At 37.9% G+C, this 17,455-nt stretch overlaps 1 protein-coding gene across 2 annotated transcripts in view; it reads left to right on the forward strand.

Annotated features, from left to right (window-relative positions):
- LOC125240826 (zinc finger protein 62 homolog) overlaps nucleotides 1–15,706 on the forward strand; it is a 109,159-nt gene extending 93,453 nt beyond the window's left edge. The window contains exons 7-8 of one of the 2 annotated variants that reach the window (XR_007178675.1): nucleotides 1,721–2,163; nucleotides 15,469–15,706. Coding sequence is in view for 1 of the 2 variants with exons in the window: in XM_048148952.1 (XP_048004909.1) it covers nucleotides 1,721–2,105 (385 nt within the window). In the remaining variant the exon portion in view is untranslated. Of the gene's footprint in view, nucleotides 1–1,720; nucleotides 2,440–15,468 lie in introns of those variants that run through there. The other variant, XM_048148952.1, reaches the window with a different exon arrangement.
- The last annotated feature ends 1,749 nt before the right edge of the window (nucleotides 15,707–17,455 follow it).

Raw genomic sequence — 17,455 nt, forward strand, 5'->3', positions numbered from 1 at the left:
TTCGTTTATTTAAGTTATAGTTAAGTTTAATTACAGTTTTAATATGGCCAAAATTACGCTGTATTTTTTTTCTATAAAAAAAATATTACATTAAAAACACATTCAACCAAAACAAAGTTACTTACTGAATAATTTGCATCTTGCTTTAATCCATAGTTTGTTAAACTAACACTACAACGATAATAAATTAAAAGTAAAAAAACCTTTTTAAAAACAAACTTTTACTTAAATGTGCTAAAAATAATAAAATAAACTTTACTCTAGAACTACACTGCTATAATAACTTCATTTCATAGTTGAGGAGTGTCTTTTCAAAAGGGCTTATTTCCACTTTGAACTTTTTTTGGGAATTCGAGAAAAACATAATTCCACGGTATTGATTTTGAAATTAATATTTAATTTTCAAAATTGTAATATTGTAAGTTGACGTTAATGCTATGATTACATCAAACGTAACATGTGTACCTAAATCAATATTTAATTACCATATGTTTTTGAGAATTAAGCACTTTTGATGCGAACTTTTGGGAATTAAGCCCTTTTGTTGTGGCCTTGTAGCGTAAATGTTATTATTTTAAAATAGTTTTATTTTATTTTTGGATTTTGTATTAAGTTAGTTGATATCAATGTTGTCCCATTAATGTTGTATAATTTATTCAGAGACCATATTCTCAAATCCGCAACGCAGGCTTCGTCAACTGAATACAAAATCCGTTATTAGCTACAAGCTTCGTCAAAAAGTAAGACAATGGAAAATCCGCAACATGCATCGTCAATAAACTAAACCTAAAAGTACATACTAAGAAAAAAAAAAAAAAAAACACACACACACACACACACACCTACAACTCAAAAACACCCTGCAAGTCGCCACCAACAGGCAGCGTGCCCAAAAGGCTGGCCGCATTGCCTCGCTGAATGGCGATGCTTATTCTCTGAGCAAAATACTGGCCAGCCCTTTTGTCACCCGTCACATCTACCAAACGAGACGCCAAATCTTTATAGAGGCGCCGAGCCCCGGGCCCCCAAGGTCCCATCGTTTCGACCGCAAACGCCTCAAAAATATACCCACTGCCCAGCGTATCGTACTTGCGACGTTTACGGTCTTCGGCAGTAGACGCCGCATGACCAGCAAGTTTTTCCTAATTGACATATTAAAGTCGAAGAGTAGAAAAAAATATTACAGCCAACAAACTCATATAAGCATGGAAGTCGCCATCAAGAACATTACCGTTCAAATTCTCGGAACCGTTACACACACACACATACACAATTACGCCATCATTTACACAAGACAATAAACTACAAAACTAGTAAACAAATCCGTAGTCATCTCTTTTACACTAATGTAGACAGATAAGTGTAGCTGAAATGCATAAAATGTCAGTAACTACCAATCAGTGATTTTATTCGGCTAATAACTTTCTTGCTGTACGTACTGGCAGCTAAAATTTCCCGGTTCATATATGATTCAAATATGCCATGCACATGGATAGGTTTATGCAATACATTAAAGAACTAGCAAAATAATCACCGTATAATAATTATGTGCAAATGAAGATAACTAGTTAGTATGATGTAATAAAATATTAATTATTACGTAAACGTATTCAATAAATACATAAATAAATAAATATGTCTTGTGTTTTATCAACGCTGACGTAAATATAAGAATTCCCACGTGTTACTGCGTTTCATTATAAACATTTGTATTTTGCAGGTACAATTTGGTAGCTCACAGCAAATCGCACTCGGGTGAGAGTGCACAGGCGCCGGCGACACCCGGCACGTCACCACCGCGGCGCCGTCTCTTCCGTTGTAATTTCTGTCAGGAGCGATTTGAGCGTCGCTACATGCTTGAGAGACACGTATCTGTCATTCACGGACGGACGCTAGAACGTCCTCCACCGACTCCACGTAACACGATGAGCAAAATGCTTAAAGCTCAAGCACAAGCGAGACGATCACCAACTCATTCATCTAACGAAACGACTACTAAAGAGGAACCGAGCCCAGATACCACAGAAAAAATACCTTCATCAAGCAGTGCGTGGACCAATGCTTATGTCCAGGAATTCGGATTGAGACCGGAATATCAACATTGATTGTTACTTCTTTGTGAGCGAACAGAGTTAGTTACTCTGCCCGCCACACTAGAGATAGGTAGTTCACTACTTTTAATGTGAGGAAATACCAGTCAGTACTCTTACTAAAAACACATTCATTCATAGTTAATGTGAGTTGTTCACATAACGGATTCTACATTTATCCGTCGTTAAATATTTAATTGCTGTACATACAATTTGTTGATTTAAATAGTAGTTACTGAGACCTATGAAACGAGTTACTCTGACTTAAAAAGATATAACGAGTCTTTTACACTCATGTTACTATTTTATGTGGGTATATAAACCTAACATGCATATTAACATGTAACAATATTTCTTGTAATTTTTTTTATCAACACACATTTCTGTGATATGTTCAGGAACTGCAAATTATACAGTAAAGTATCTACTTACGACATAAGAACCACTACAAAAATAGAATTTGAATGAATACATGCATAGAATATACATGCTTTTTCTACAATACAATACATTTGAAAGTAACGGGAGGGGAAAACCGAAGAAGAGGTGGATGGACTGTGTGAGACATGATATGGAACTAAAACAAGTTAATGATGAGATGACGAGTGACAGAGATGTATGGAAGAGAAAGACATGCTGCGCCGACCCCAAGTGACTGGGATAAGGGCAAGAGAATGAGACATGCACAAGACCCCTTCCTGAATTAAATAGTTAAGAATCAATAATCTGACCACGAATACGACCTGGGGCCCGTTTCTCGAAAGGTACAAGCCTTGTATTACAAGTGCGCGAACTGTCAAATCGTATGGGTTGTCATGGAAACACACTTGTAATACAAGGCTTGTACCTTTCGAGAAACGGGCCCCTGCTTGTAACTTGTACTATTATACATTCTGTGCTGTAACTTAGTAGAAAAAATATTATTTTAATAGCAACACAATAGGCTCTTGACCCTTTCTTAAAGTCTGTCTTATATGATTAAGTACTGTCCAATTTTATTAACCGAAATAAAATATTACCATATTTTTATATGACTTAACAACACCAATTTTTTTTTAAGTGAGTATACTTTTACATAATCAGGAAAACGACACAGTCATTTGTGCATCAGGTCATTCTACTCTAAAACAACATTTTCTGACTTAAGTATGAAGGCATAAAGTTAAATATGTCAGTGATTGTTTCGACATGCGGTAAGGGTCGAATAAGATGACGTTACCGCTGACAGCGTTTTCGGTGGTCAAAATCACTACATAGTATAAAACAAAGTCGCTTTCTCTGTCTCTATGTCCCTATGTATGCTTAAATCTTTAAAACTACGCAACGGATTTTGATGCGGTTTTTTTTAATAGATAGAGTGATTCTAGAGGAAGGTTTACATGTAGGTATAGTACCCGTGCGAAGCCGGGGCGGGTCGCTAGTAAATAAAAAATTACACACAGTTTTAATCGAAAATACGTAGTCATCATACACTTTTAATACCCAAAATCTATTTATATATTTTATTTTTATGTCAAATACTACAAAAGACAATCATTTATTGTGCCAAATTCGATATGAGTCTAGTAGCCTATAGCAAGTTTTTGGTTGTATAACAATATAAGAAATAGACTTTGAAGAGTACCTACTTATAAAAGGCGAAGTTAATAATCTTATAAGTACATTTAAACAAGCAATGTTTGTACGTATGGACGGCGTAACATGAGGAAACCAAATAATTTAACCGCGTATTCCTGGTATGTCACAGTTTCGTTTTCTTTCAACCCCTTATTTGCCAAGAGTGGCACTGAAGCTTTAGTAGTTTCATGTGTTCTGCCTACCCTTTTATGGGATACAGGCGTGATTGTATGTATGTATGTATTCCTGGTTACATTTTTTAAAAGACTAAAATAATAAATTATTTAATAGGGAATGTGGACAAAACAAGTATAGCAAAACCAAACAGCCGTCTTCCAGAAAATGTGACAACTATATCAAACTAATTGGAAAACTCCATAAAATTCATGACATTCTTCACAAAAAAATTCAGGAAAAAGGAATCAACGTGCATAGAGATTAAAATTAAAAAAAAAAACAATAAAATCAACAAGTATCGAAAAAATGAATTAAAACCTAGTGTTTCCTCCCCTTGGCTCTTCGTTTAGCTTCCAGGCGATCAGTTACAGTTATGGCCCTGATCAGTGTTACGATCCGTTTTTGAGGAATTTTGTCCCACTCCTCAATAACTGCGACTTCCAGCTCGTCGAGGGTGGCTGGAGCAGGATCCCGCAACGAAACAAGCCGTTTTAACTCATCCCAGAAATGCTCGATGGGGTTCAAGTGGGGGTCGTTGCTGGCCACTCCATTACGGTGATTCCGACCTCATGCACTATCAGAGCAGTATGGCAACGGTCGTTGACGTGCATAAATTGGAAGTCAGGTCCAACAAACTTAGCGTACGGGACCACATGTTCTTCCAAGATCTCCATAATGTAACTGCCAGCAGTTAAGGACTCCTCAAAACGACCACAGCCAGTGCGGGAAACGCAGACGAGATCCGTTTTGCCGTGGATGGAAATGCCCCAGAACATGCACGAGCCGCTTCCGTAACTGACAGTTTCTTCGGTGCAGACTGGTGTAAACTGCTCTTCTTGACTCCTGTATACCCTCTTGCGTCTATCGTTTGTGTAATGAACCCCTTCGTCTCGTCGGGGAACAGAACTTTCCTCCATTGCTGCAACCTCCAATCCTCGTGCACTCGGGAAAATTGCCTTCTGGTAATTCGGTGCTCTGGCTTCAACTGGGGGCCTCTGCCTGCTCGTTAGGGTAACATTTTCTTCTCCCGCAATCTTCTTCTGATCGTGGAGACACTCACTGCAGTTCTTTGAGCTGTTCTAAGCAGTATCTGCAGCTCAGCAGCGGTCAGAAAGCGGTTCCGCAAAGAGGCCGATACAATGTACCGGTCGTCTCTATTAGCGGTGGTGCAGCGTCATCTCCCAGATTCAGGCCTCTTGATGTAGCCACTGATCTCCAGGAACCGCAGCAAGACTCGTCGCACTTGTGTTGCTTTTTCTAGTGTTGTACCCGTATTCTGAAGGCTTTTTCTTTCTGCAGGTGTTCAGTAGTGTCCTCAGTGACGTTTGGAGTGCAAATGATCCATATGACACCGTTACACCTCCTTTTAAACCTGTCTAGGGTAGTACACCTAGAGACCCATTAAAATCGCATCAATACCCTTTTTTTTAAACCACTGTAGATTGGCGATTATTGTTTTTAAGAAAGTTGTACACCTTTTTATTAAAGGGCTTTAATTGTACTTTAAAATGATACCAATATAGGTTACAGTCAATAAGATTAGAGCTATATTTGTTTGAAACTAATTTTGCGCGAGGTGCGATTTTTTTGACGCCGAGGTGTAGTACATTAATACAGAGGACGGGAGAAAAGGGGTTGCCGGCCGAAGACATATAGACGGACGAGTGAAGCAAGACCGGATAGGTCTGAGGCGGGCAACTTCATATTTCCAAGATATATAGTGCTTTTCTCAAACAGGGTATGAAATAAATAGAAGTGTACTGAAAATAAAAACTACTGTATGTCCTAAACCGTGAGTAGTTAAGTAGCTCGTAAAATTTCGTTCCCCTGTGAAACTCCTTTACATAGTTATAAATAAAGAAAAACATCAAAACGTAGACACCAAAAATATTGCTCAAAACCTTCACAAGTTGCAGTCTGAACGTCTAAAGTCCCATTTAGTTTTTTTTAAATTGCCAAACACCAATTTGTCACAAATTTGAAATTCAAAAAGAGGACCGCCTAGGCCTGCAAGATATGTATGAAATTCCATTAAGAGCGCTTTCATGTGAAAAAATAGTGAAATAGCAACCGAGCGCTTAATCGTACCGTGTGTGGTATCAATTTAAAGGGCTTTGCGAGTAGTTTACAAATATATAACACTAGCTTTTACCCGCGGCTTCGCCCGCGTAATAAAAGTATTCTTATTGAAACGTTTACAAAAAATAAGATTTTCATTTGGATCCGTAGGTTTCTTTGTAGGTACAGATGTCCGCGATTATTTCGATTAAGGTAAAGCGGGGCAATTCTCGACTGGAGGGCCATTGTAACTGATCTATTTGCTGTACGGTCCGGTTTTGGCTGACTGTACCTTACACATATTACTATTGCTTTAAAATAAATTCTTGCAATGATTGTAGAATTGTTACAAAGCGACCACAGCGTAGGTAGTAGGTACGAATATGTATGTATTTTACCTATTTAAATATTTACAACCCACAAAACAACTTCAACACTTCATACAACCCACATAGCCAGTATCTCGACGCTATGGTCGATAGGGTAGAAAGTACTTCCTTGCATTATCGCTTACAATTTTTTCCATTTTGCTTATACTTATTGCAAACGTAAACATATAAAAGGCAAGCAAACAACGATCTTCTTACAGCACATTGAATGTAATAGTTATTACGGATGCAGGATACTCGCCGATGCCTACTTACTAATACCTTCCCACTGAGCCACCTGCATTTTATCCCCGTCCCCGTCCTCTATTTCTATCCCTATCCCTATCCCTGTCCCTGTCCCTGTCCCTGTCCCTGTCCCTGTCCCTGTCCCTGTCCCTGTCCCTGTCCCTGTCCCTGTCCCTGTCCCTGTCCCTGTCCCTGTCCCTGTCGCTGTCGCTGTCGCTGTCGCTGTCGCTGTCCCTGTCCCTGCCCCTGCCCCTGCCCCTGCCCCTGCCCCTGTCCCTGTCTCTATCCCTATCCCTAAGCCTATCACGTTCCTGTCCCTGTCCTTGCCCCTGTCAAATTATCATGCTAGGAGGTGAACTATAAAAAATCCTTTCTTAGTGCTCCTCTAAGGAACTTCCGTGTTAATTTGAAATCTCTTGAACCAGAAGTAAAGATAAAAACTAAAGCTATACTTATGGCTATTTTGGATATTTTAACCTCATTGCACAACAACAGGGGAGAAAATTTCCTTTTCCACCTCATTAAATTTATCGTGATCAGCGACCCGATAAACCATAAAAACGATACCCATATTGTGCTTTTGACTTTACCCCCTTTGCACCCCTTTAGGGGTCAAATTTCTTTAGAAATCCTCCTGTGAAGTTTCGAATAAAATAGTCAAACTAATCTTGTTTCCCCATACAAACTTTGAACCCCCATTTCACCCTTTTAAGAGGAGAATTTTGAAAAATCCTTTCTTAGTGCTCCTCTACGCCATATAAGGAACCTATGTGCCAAATTTGAAATCTCTAGGACCAACAGTTTCGGCTGTGTGTTGATATGTCAATCAGTCAGTCAATATCTTCTTTTATATATTTAAACCCCATTGCACCACGACAGGGGAGAAGGTATTTCACTTCCGCCTCGTTAGATTTTAAAAACGTTGTGTTTATCGTGATCAGCGACCCGATAAACCATAAAAACGATACCCATATTGATTTTTTGACTTTATCACCCCCTTTTCACCCTTTTAGGGGTTAAATTTTCAAAAAACCTGAAACACGTAGTCAGTCATATGTCTTAAGGAATCTTCCTGTGAAGTTTCGAATAAAATAGTCAAACTAATCTTGTTTCCCCATACAAACTTTGAACCCCATTTGACCCCTTTAGGAAGTGAAGAAAAATGTTCTACACTATATAAGGAAACTTGACAAATTTGACGTCTCTAGGACCAGCGGTTTCGGCTGTGCGTTGATATGTCGGAGTCAGTCAATATCCTCTTTTATATATTTTTTTGATATTTAAACCCCATTGCACCACAACAGGGGAGAAGGTATTTCACTTCCGCCTCGTTAGATTTTAAAAACGTTGTATTTATCGTGACAAATGATAAACCATAAAAACGATAATATTGATTTTTTGACTTTATCACCCCCTTTTCACCCTTTTAGGGGTTAAATTTTCAAAAAACCTGAAACACGTATTCAGTCATATGTCTTAAGGAATCTTCCTGTGAAGGAATAAATTATCAAACTAATCTTGTTTCCCCATACAAACTTTGAACCCCCATTTGACCCCCTTAGGAGGTGAATTTTGGAAAATCCTTTCTTAGTGCTCCTCTACACTATATAGGGAACCTACGTGCCAAATTTGAAATCTCTAGGACCAGCGGTTTCGGCTGTGCGTTGATATGTCAGTCAGTCAGTCAGTCAATCAGTCAGTCAGCTTCTTCTTTTATATATTTAGATATATACTTGGCCTAACAAAATAATGAAAATGTTCAGAAGTGGTAATAATTGTGACGGTGAAGGCTCGTTTTAAAACAAATGCCAAAAATAGATAATAGAAATTTATAATCACTAAGGCATAAAAGCAATTTTAGTAAACGTAGCAGATTTATTTAGTACGAAAATAACTTCGATGTGATGTAGATTTTCAAAAAAATTGTCACTATAAATTTACCAGTTTCAGTATTCAAAATTGTTCAAATTTTACAAATAAGAACGACTAATTCAGCGCTATACGCGGGTTTTCCTAAACGTGCATCAGAGAAAAAATCGTAATTAATTTAAGTTTTCAAAAACCCCGTCTGATAAGAATCAAGATAATAAGATGCTTTAATTCAAACTTGAATGAAATATACCTATTATATAACGGAAAGTGTAGTATTTACCCTTGTGTGTAGGTACCCTTAACGACCTCTTGTCCTAGCCACACCTAAACCGTCATACTTCGCAGTATTATAAGGAACATAACATCATTATTGACAATATTTCATATCACGTTTGAGAATAAGGCCTTTTTAACGGCGTCGGCGGTGTTATGGAGTATCATAATATCTTATCCTCATTGATAGATGTCAGAAAGTGAGAATTAAAACCTTTTCAAAAATTTAATTTTTAGAAAAAAAAAACGTTTAAACTCATTTTTAAGTGCAAGTTTTATGAATAACATTTACTTTTTGTGTGAAAATCAATCCAAACTAATGTATTGTAATTTGCTGTCATTTCTATAACCTTTTTCTTTCTCTTGGCTTCGGAAATGCGTGGTTAAAATTAATTTCCTTGTGTTACACCGTGTATGTAGGTATATGTTTGCCATATGGGACACATGCTGTACGTTTTATCTATTAAAGAAAACAAGTACCTACCTACCTATGAGATGGATGGCTTGTACAAAATAATATGAACTTCATTCGTAGGTCTGGGTGAGATAAAAAAAAAATCGTTTCACACAATCTATTTCTAGAATGGGCAAACCTGACACTCCTCGAAAAATGGCTTTAGTATCCTTGGTTGCTTAATTGGGTGAATCAAATTTTTCTTGCCTATTGCATAAATCGATCTTATTTATTATTAGTTTACTTTTGTACTTATGGGCAAAGTATCCACACAGATCACGTCCCAGGTTTGCGGTCGTACCAGAACACAAGCGACCAAGGCAAAAGATTTCCTGCTCCTGACAAGCCGACAGGTTCTAGGCTTGCTGGTATGTTTACTGTACCGAGAACTTAAAGTAGGTGTCCGATAATTCGACCGGTACTCGACTAGCAGTAAAGTTTTTGGTATCCAAGGGATTTAGCAGCGGCAGCAAAAGTGCGGTTGAAAAATGACAAGTCTAGCTCCAGCCTTAGGCATCTGGCTACACGCAGTGCGGCCGTATCTAAAAGAGAGCCTGACACGGGTTCGAAAACTGCTAATGAACGGGCGCGGTCTAAGTATATGCGTAGCTTTTATTCTATTTGATCCCACGCTTTTTGGCTATATTTGTCTATACATATTTTTTTACAGCTGTGCAATTTGATATGGTTCCTGAACACAGAGCTTTCATTTAAAATGTGTTGAATGTGGGAAAAAGTAGTAACTATAGGCACATATTAGAATTTAAAACACACTTATCATTATTTTATGTACCTAACTCTATTAATTTCATAAACCAAGACTCTTAATATAGTGTCTTTCAGTATGTAGCAGTCACATAAACTACACTTAGTAAATTATGTACATAAATATACCTAGATAAAATGTGCTGGCTATGAAAGTACTCAGCCTGCAGTAAATTGTATATAGTAAAATAAGTACTTACTGATATTAAATGACTTCTACGTTTAGTTATAAATTGTTCTAGTTCACTGGAATATATGTTAATTAAAATTATATTTTTATACTGTTACTAAATTGGCACTATATAATTAGCGCAGTAATCAATTATATTTATTTTATTTCTGCAATTCTATAACTGGAATTGCCGCCTTTTTCGGCAGCAGAACATACTGTATTTCAATAATGCGCTCATTATATGCGGATTTTAACTCTTAGAATATGATTACAATAATGAACAAAACCCCAATAAACGCCCAAACGAATAACACGTTTCTGTTAAATATTGTAAAACATTTATTGTGTTGATCCCCCTCACCCTTAAGCCTCTCGTGGTACTGATTGCCTTCGTACGGTAGGGAGCGCATGAAAATAGTGGGAACAACAGAGAAAGGTAACTAACTGCCTAGTGCTGATAGATCCAGCTTCTCATTACGACGGTTACGGATATTGTCTTCTCGTTCACATTAGAACATAGTTATACCTATCTGCTTACGCTTAGTTACAAGTCGCAAAATCGTTTGGTGAACTCTTCTGGCGTCTGTTTAATGGCGAAACTGGAGAAACTTCGGTTCTGGGGTAAACCTTGTGTCGCGTGAGTCCGCCTCAGTTAAAATGTTTCTTAAAAATGGCTACGTGACAAAAACGAAACAGAATATGAAAGGCCATGTCTGTCCAGATGATCGATATTTTTGCCGCACGAGCACGCGAAGGACACTCAATTTGGACCCAAGCCTTAACCCTTAAATGCATGATTTTTTAGGGTTCCGTAGTCAACTGGACCCAAGAACCCTTAAATGCATGATTTTTTAGGGTTCCGTAGTCAACTAGGAACCCTTATAGTTTCGCCATGTCTGTCTGTCTGTCCGTCCGTCGTCCGTCCGTCCGTCCGTCCGTCCGTCCGCGGATAATCTCAGTAACCGTTAGCACTAGAAAGCTGAAATTTGGTGCCAATATGTATATCAATCACGCCAACAAAGTGCAAAAATAAAAAAAAATGGAAAAAAATGTTTTATTAGGGTACCCCCCCCTACATGTAAAGTGGGGGCTGATATTATTTTTCATTCCAACCCCAACATGTGATATATTGTTGGATAGGTATTTAAAAATGAATACGGGTTTACTAACATCGTTTTTTGATAATATTAATATTTTCGGAAATAATCGCTCCTAAAGGAAAAAAAAGTGCGTCCCCCCCCCTCTAACTTTTGAACCATATGTTTAAAAAATATGAAAAAAATAACAAAAGTAGAACTTTATAAAGACTTTCTAGGAAAATTGTTTTGAACTTGATAGGTTCAGTAGTTTTTGAGAAAAATACGGAAAACTACGGACACACTACACTGAGCGTGGCCCGACACGCTCTTGGCCGGTTTTTTGTATTACTTCATTTACTTCCGAAAAAATTAAATAGATGGGTAATGTTGTCTAGATTTAGGGAAAAATAAAGAAAAAACTACTGGTAATTGAAAAATAGACTTTACGCATATGTCACGTCACCGTAAAATTGTAAAAACCCTTAGTTTATAATTTTATTAGCAAGATTAAGACTAACGAAATATTATGAACCGTAACGTACAGATCACAATTTGACGGATTATTTTTCGTTAGATTATAATCTAACTAAGCGAAACTGTCATATGCGTCAGAAGCTTGCGCTCTGAATGGTTAGTTTTTACTGTTGTAGTCAAATAGGAACCCTTATAGTTTCGCCATGTCTGTGGGTCCGTCCGTCCGTCCGCGGATAATCTGTGACCGTTAGCACTAGAAAGCTGAAATTTGGTACCAATATGTATTTTCATATCATGTAAAATAAAAAGTGGAAAAAAGTGCTTTTTTGGGTACCCTCCCTCACGTCAATCGGGGAGTGTTTTTCTTTTCATTTCAACCCTAACGTGTGATATAGTATTGGATAGGTATTTAAAAATGAATAAGGGTTTACGGAAATCATTTTTTGATATTTGTAGTGTGTGCTCCTGCTTACGCGTTATACCCAGGAGCCTTCCATCTCTATTCCTCTTCACTCCTTTCTTTGCAACATGTAACTAAACCTCCGCTCACTTACTTATTTACTTACTTACTTGACTAACCAACAGTATAGTTAACTCCCCTTTAAATATACCCCGTAAATTTGGCCTTGTGATCCTCTCAGATAAGTCTCGAATTTCTCTAGACATGCTATTACTGCATAAAACTCTTTTTCAGTCGTGGTGTAATTGAGTTGGGCCCCTCGTAAGGATTTACTATGAAAGCCTAGTATTCTTTTTTGTCCCTTTTCATCCAGCTGGTATAGCACTCCTGCCAAGCCTATACCTGAACTATCAGTTTCCAGGAAGAACTGCTTTTTAAAATCGGGATGCTGTAGCTGTACTATGTCAATAAAGCTAGCTTTTATTTTGTCAAATGCCTGTTGCTCTTCGAAATCCCATTTCCAAACTACGTTTTTCTTTAAAAGGTTGCACAGGGGTTGTATGTAATTATTGTAGTTAGGTACAAATCTCCTATAGAAATTGCAAAGACCTAAAAATGCCCTAACATGCTTAATTTTTCTTGGGACTGGAAAATCCTGTATTGATTTGATTTTTTCAGGATCAGTCCTTATTCCGTCTGTGGATATTATATATCCTAGCATATTAACCTCTTTACAAAGGAATTTGCATTTTTCTAGATTGCAAGTAAGCCCTGCTTTCTGCAACTTTCCCAAGACTATGTCCAGGTGCTCTAAGTGTTGTTGTAATGTGCCGGTTGTTATAATTGCGAGGTCATCTAGGTAATTGACACAAAATTCTCTCACGTCATGTCCTAATATATGATCCATCGCCCTGCTAAAGCTACCGACAGAAGTCTTAAGCCCTTGTGGTAGTACGTTGTACACATATGATTTTCCATTAAAAGTAAAACCGGTATATTTCCGACTTTCCTCCGATATGGGGATCTGGAAGTATGCATTGTTCAAATCTATTACGCTGATGTAATTAGCCCCATGAAATGAGTTTAGTACATCAAGTTGTAGTGTCGGTTTCTCTGTTTCTGCAATCATATATTTATTTATTTCCCTGGCATCTAGTAAACCCGTATAGAACCATCCTTTTTTAGAGTAAATGTTAGTGGGCTGCAGTATTCTGTTTGTGATCGGCTTATTATTCCCTGTTTTTCCAATTCTATCAATTTATTCTCGACTTTATCCCTATAAGCATAAGGTACAGGGTAGGTTCTTTTGACAATAGGTGTATGTTTTTCCATTTTTATGACATGTTTGTAACAATTTGCTCTACCGAGCCTATCCTCAAATAGTTTATTGTATTTTCCCAGTACATTTTGCAAGGCTTTTTGTTCATTATTTTGTAAGACTACTCCAGTTGTATAAGAACCCCGTGGTCTAGGATCTTCTATTTGAGCCTGATTTACCCAATTTAATTCGTCTTCCTGAGTATGAAATCTAACCCACTCATTTTTACCATTATGACAAATATTTACACCGCAATCATCTTTACAGAGTTGAATGGTTGCTTCCTTCTCTTTTAACCAATCAAACCCAAATATCAAAGGAAAGTTCAAGTTAGGTATTACTACAAAATTAACGTCCAATTCAAGAGTTTCTAAACGCACCGGTAGCAAAACCATGTATTTGATTTCTTTACTTTTATGCCCCGAAGCTGACTTTTATCGGCATGATTGGAATATCAGGGTGTTTGTGTTTTATTTCAACCCATAATTCCTGTGATATGCATGTGACATCACTACCCGTATCAAGCAAAGCCGTTATATCATAGTCCCTAACGTGAATAATTATTTCTGATCTAAAATTATCGCGTTTATTTTTTTCATTATCTAACTCTTCGAAAACAGAAGTAATAACCTTTTCATTGCCTATTAGTTCAAGTTGTTCTCCTTTTAATTTCAAGACGTTAACGATGCAATCTAATTCTATAATATCTGATTCATTATTTTGGTGATATCCTAACCCTTCATTATGTTCCCTATTAGATGGTTTAATCTCTATGGGCGCCCGCAATCCCCTCCCATTCACACCTAGTAACTGCCCGGGTTTCCAATTCATTTTAGTCATTATTCTTAAACTAGCGACCCTATCTATAGCTGATCCGGGGACATTTTTGACAGCCTTTTCTAGTTTTCCGAGTCTTCGACTTCTATTGCTGATGTCTTGCGTTCTGGATTTTCAGGTCGTCGCCAGTTCTGGTAGTTATTTGGTGGTTGAGACTTCTTCTTTTCCGCAGGTTTTGTGGTGGTACTAGCGCTGGGGCTGTTGAATCGAGGTTCCTGCTTATTGACGTCGTCCATGGATCGAAGAAATTCTGCCGCTTCCAAGATGGTCATAGCTTTCGACGTAATAAACGCTTGTTGAATGTAACGTGGGAAGTGGCGCATGATGTCAGTTACTAATTGCGTCTCGGGCACGACGTAGTTGAGTGTCTTCGCTTGTCCCACTATCTTGATGAAATAGTTGTGCATTGAACCTTCATTTTTGTCATAGAATCCATGTACTATCTTTCTTCTTAGTTCGTTCTGCTCGAATTCCCCCCAATGTGATTTTAGAAAATCTTCCTTGAAATCTTCAACTGTGTTCCATCGGTCCTTGTATACCCTGGCCCAGTCTCTTGCAGTTCCTTCTAAGCATTCGATGATAGTCTCGAGTTCATGGCCTTCTGCTGAAGTCTTTTTTAGGTAGGCTTCTAGATCTTCAAGGAAGGTGACAGGGTGCGACGATGTTTTCCCAAATTTAGGCCGTTCCACGTTGATATTTTTCAGATTATAGATTATATTTCTTCTTTCTTCGTGAGTTAGTTCTGGCTCGTTCGTGACGTGTTCATTTTGATTGATAGTGTCTTCTGTGATGACCTCAGGTATAAGGGCTTCTTCTTGAGGATAGATCGCCGCCTGCAGCTCGTTCCTCAACTGGCTTAACCCAGCGACCATTTTTTGCTCAGTCCTTCGTAACATATTGTAAAATAACCCTCTCCCCGTGGTAGTTGGGGTAGACGGTTTCTTCTTAGCTGGTTGTGCAACAGGTCTTCGTAGTCTCACTGGAGCGGGTTCCACTGCAGTTGTTTCTGTTTGAGTTGGTTCCTCCGGTACTGTAGACAAAGTATTTTTCTTGGTTTTTCTAGTTGGTTCATACTCTCGAGCTTTGGCTGTTGCCACACGCTTTCGGGCTGGTCTGTTCATTTTACTTTCTTTTCTGTACCTTAAATGTAATCAAAGTCCGGGTCAGCTATAGTTAAATTATTTCCCACACCTACCCCCTTTTTAAATGAAGTGTTATAATTGATAAATTAATAAGATGGGTATTAATTTTGCTATTTTTTTTTTCAGGTATCAAGGAAACAAGGAGATATTAATTTTAAGTAATGAAAAATGATATATGGAAATATTATAAATGTTTTTATTATGTTTATGAATAATAAATGTTTCTTAATGTTTTAATTTTATTTAGAGTTCAAAATATAGTCTACACACTCCGCCTCACAGCAACAAAATGTAGCCTTGTAACGGCTACTTTCTATTATTTATTTGTAAACCTTGGTATCCAGGATGTGTTCTAAAGAGCACATCCTAGATCCACAGACCAACCCCTATAGACATCTATTACAAGACGACTCGCGGTGGCCAGCCTTCCTAGTATTTGCACTGATATAAGCGCGGGCGCTCGCCGTGCCCGATCAGTATCGACCAAGTAACAGACCCGAAAGCAGCGCGTGTTTTTCGCACAAAAAAATTGGAAAAGGGTATTTTGATGCCTTAAAGATGTCCACCTGTAGTGTGAAATGGTGTGGAAAGGTAACAAGAAGCTCAAATTTAAAAACAGACGGCATTACATTCCACAAATAAGTCATATTTATAATTTATTCAGAGCCGGCATAGGTCAACTTACATTGGCCCCTTACGCGTCAGTAGAGGGACAGTCATACTTCTGTCCCTTTTCATCTGGCGCGACTGCCCGCCGTCCTTGAAACGGCCAATCACAGCGCGCTTAACACATTCCCCGCCCGCTCCTCGCACCCCAAACACTGGTGACTCGTATCGCGAACCAAATATACAAGACTGCCACTCTATAGGAGGTTCTCTGTGTCCTAGATCCCTCGGTCACGGAACCAAAATGTAACTAAACCTCCGCTCACTTACTTATTTACTTACTTACTTGACTAACCAACAGTATAGTTAACCCCCCTTTAAATATACCCCGTAAATTTGGCCTTGTGATCGTCTAGCGTGAATAAGTAGAACCCTTCGATGTGAACCGCGATAACCTAGATCCTTTAATGAGTATCAGCTGTATTTTTGACTAATTTTTAAAGTTTTATTTATTTATATTTTAAAGAAGAATATAGGTTATTGTAGCATAATAATATAGTGATATAGAAGAGTATTTTATCAGATTTAGGCCTAGAAAGTTATATGTGAGAAAATTAATGACGTAATGTAGAAATTTTTAGAAAAGAAGTTAGTGAGTGAAACTTACATGAAATAAATATTAAAAAATATTTTGGTAATCAACCGCTACGCCTTATTAGTGGTCCCGGCTTGGGCAAGGGCTTGCGATACGGTATGGGACCCCTGACCTGATCAAACCACTTTATCAGGAACCTGAGCAAGTAAGCCTGAAGGGCTATCTATCTACGAACTAACCCCCTTTTTGTTTTGTTCCTTTTTCCCTAGCTAAACCCCCCGTTCCCCAATACTGCTAATAGACCATAACTTCTCGATCTTTCTAATGTTTTATCGAAACACCGAGCAGTTGCTAACTTTTATAAAAACTAAGTAAGTCAAACTTTTCTAAGCTTTTGACTTTCCATCAGTGGACGGCGCTCGCATGCCACTGGGCCCTATAACAAACCTATACTTTTTATTCCAAAGAATAGTTTGTTTCCCTAACCAACTTGATAGAATTTACCTTGAAAAACCAGTTAGCAACACTAAGTGTCCCGCAGCCACACCGAAAGATCAGAAATTGCTACCACAATTATTAATTTCACTCAAATAAATTAAGTAATAACAGTTTTTATAAATTACCAGTTTTACCACATATTTTAAGATAGTAAACACCACATTTAAAATCCATTTAAACCATATAAGTAGTAGTAGTTAAATTATTTTTCCACAATACACGTTGACCAATTATAATTTAAGACCAATCATAATAGAACTCTACTTTCATAGAAATAGTGTGTGACACTACCCTACTCCTATTGTTTTTCCTACTCTAACATATCTGAAACACAGACCCTCACTTACAGAATCTTCAGAATATGTACAAGTGTATCCCTACTAGAACTGTACAGTTCAGCCAGCGAAGCTGAGA

Source organism: Leguminivora glycinivorella, chromosome Z (assembly GCF_023078275.1).
Source record: "Leguminivora glycinivorella isolate SPB_JAAS2020 chromosome Z, LegGlyc_1.1, whole genome shotgun sequence".
Classification (NCBI taxonomy): domain Eukaryota; kingdom Metazoa; phylum Arthropoda; class Insecta; order Lepidoptera; family Tortricidae; genus Leguminivora; species Leguminivora glycinivorella.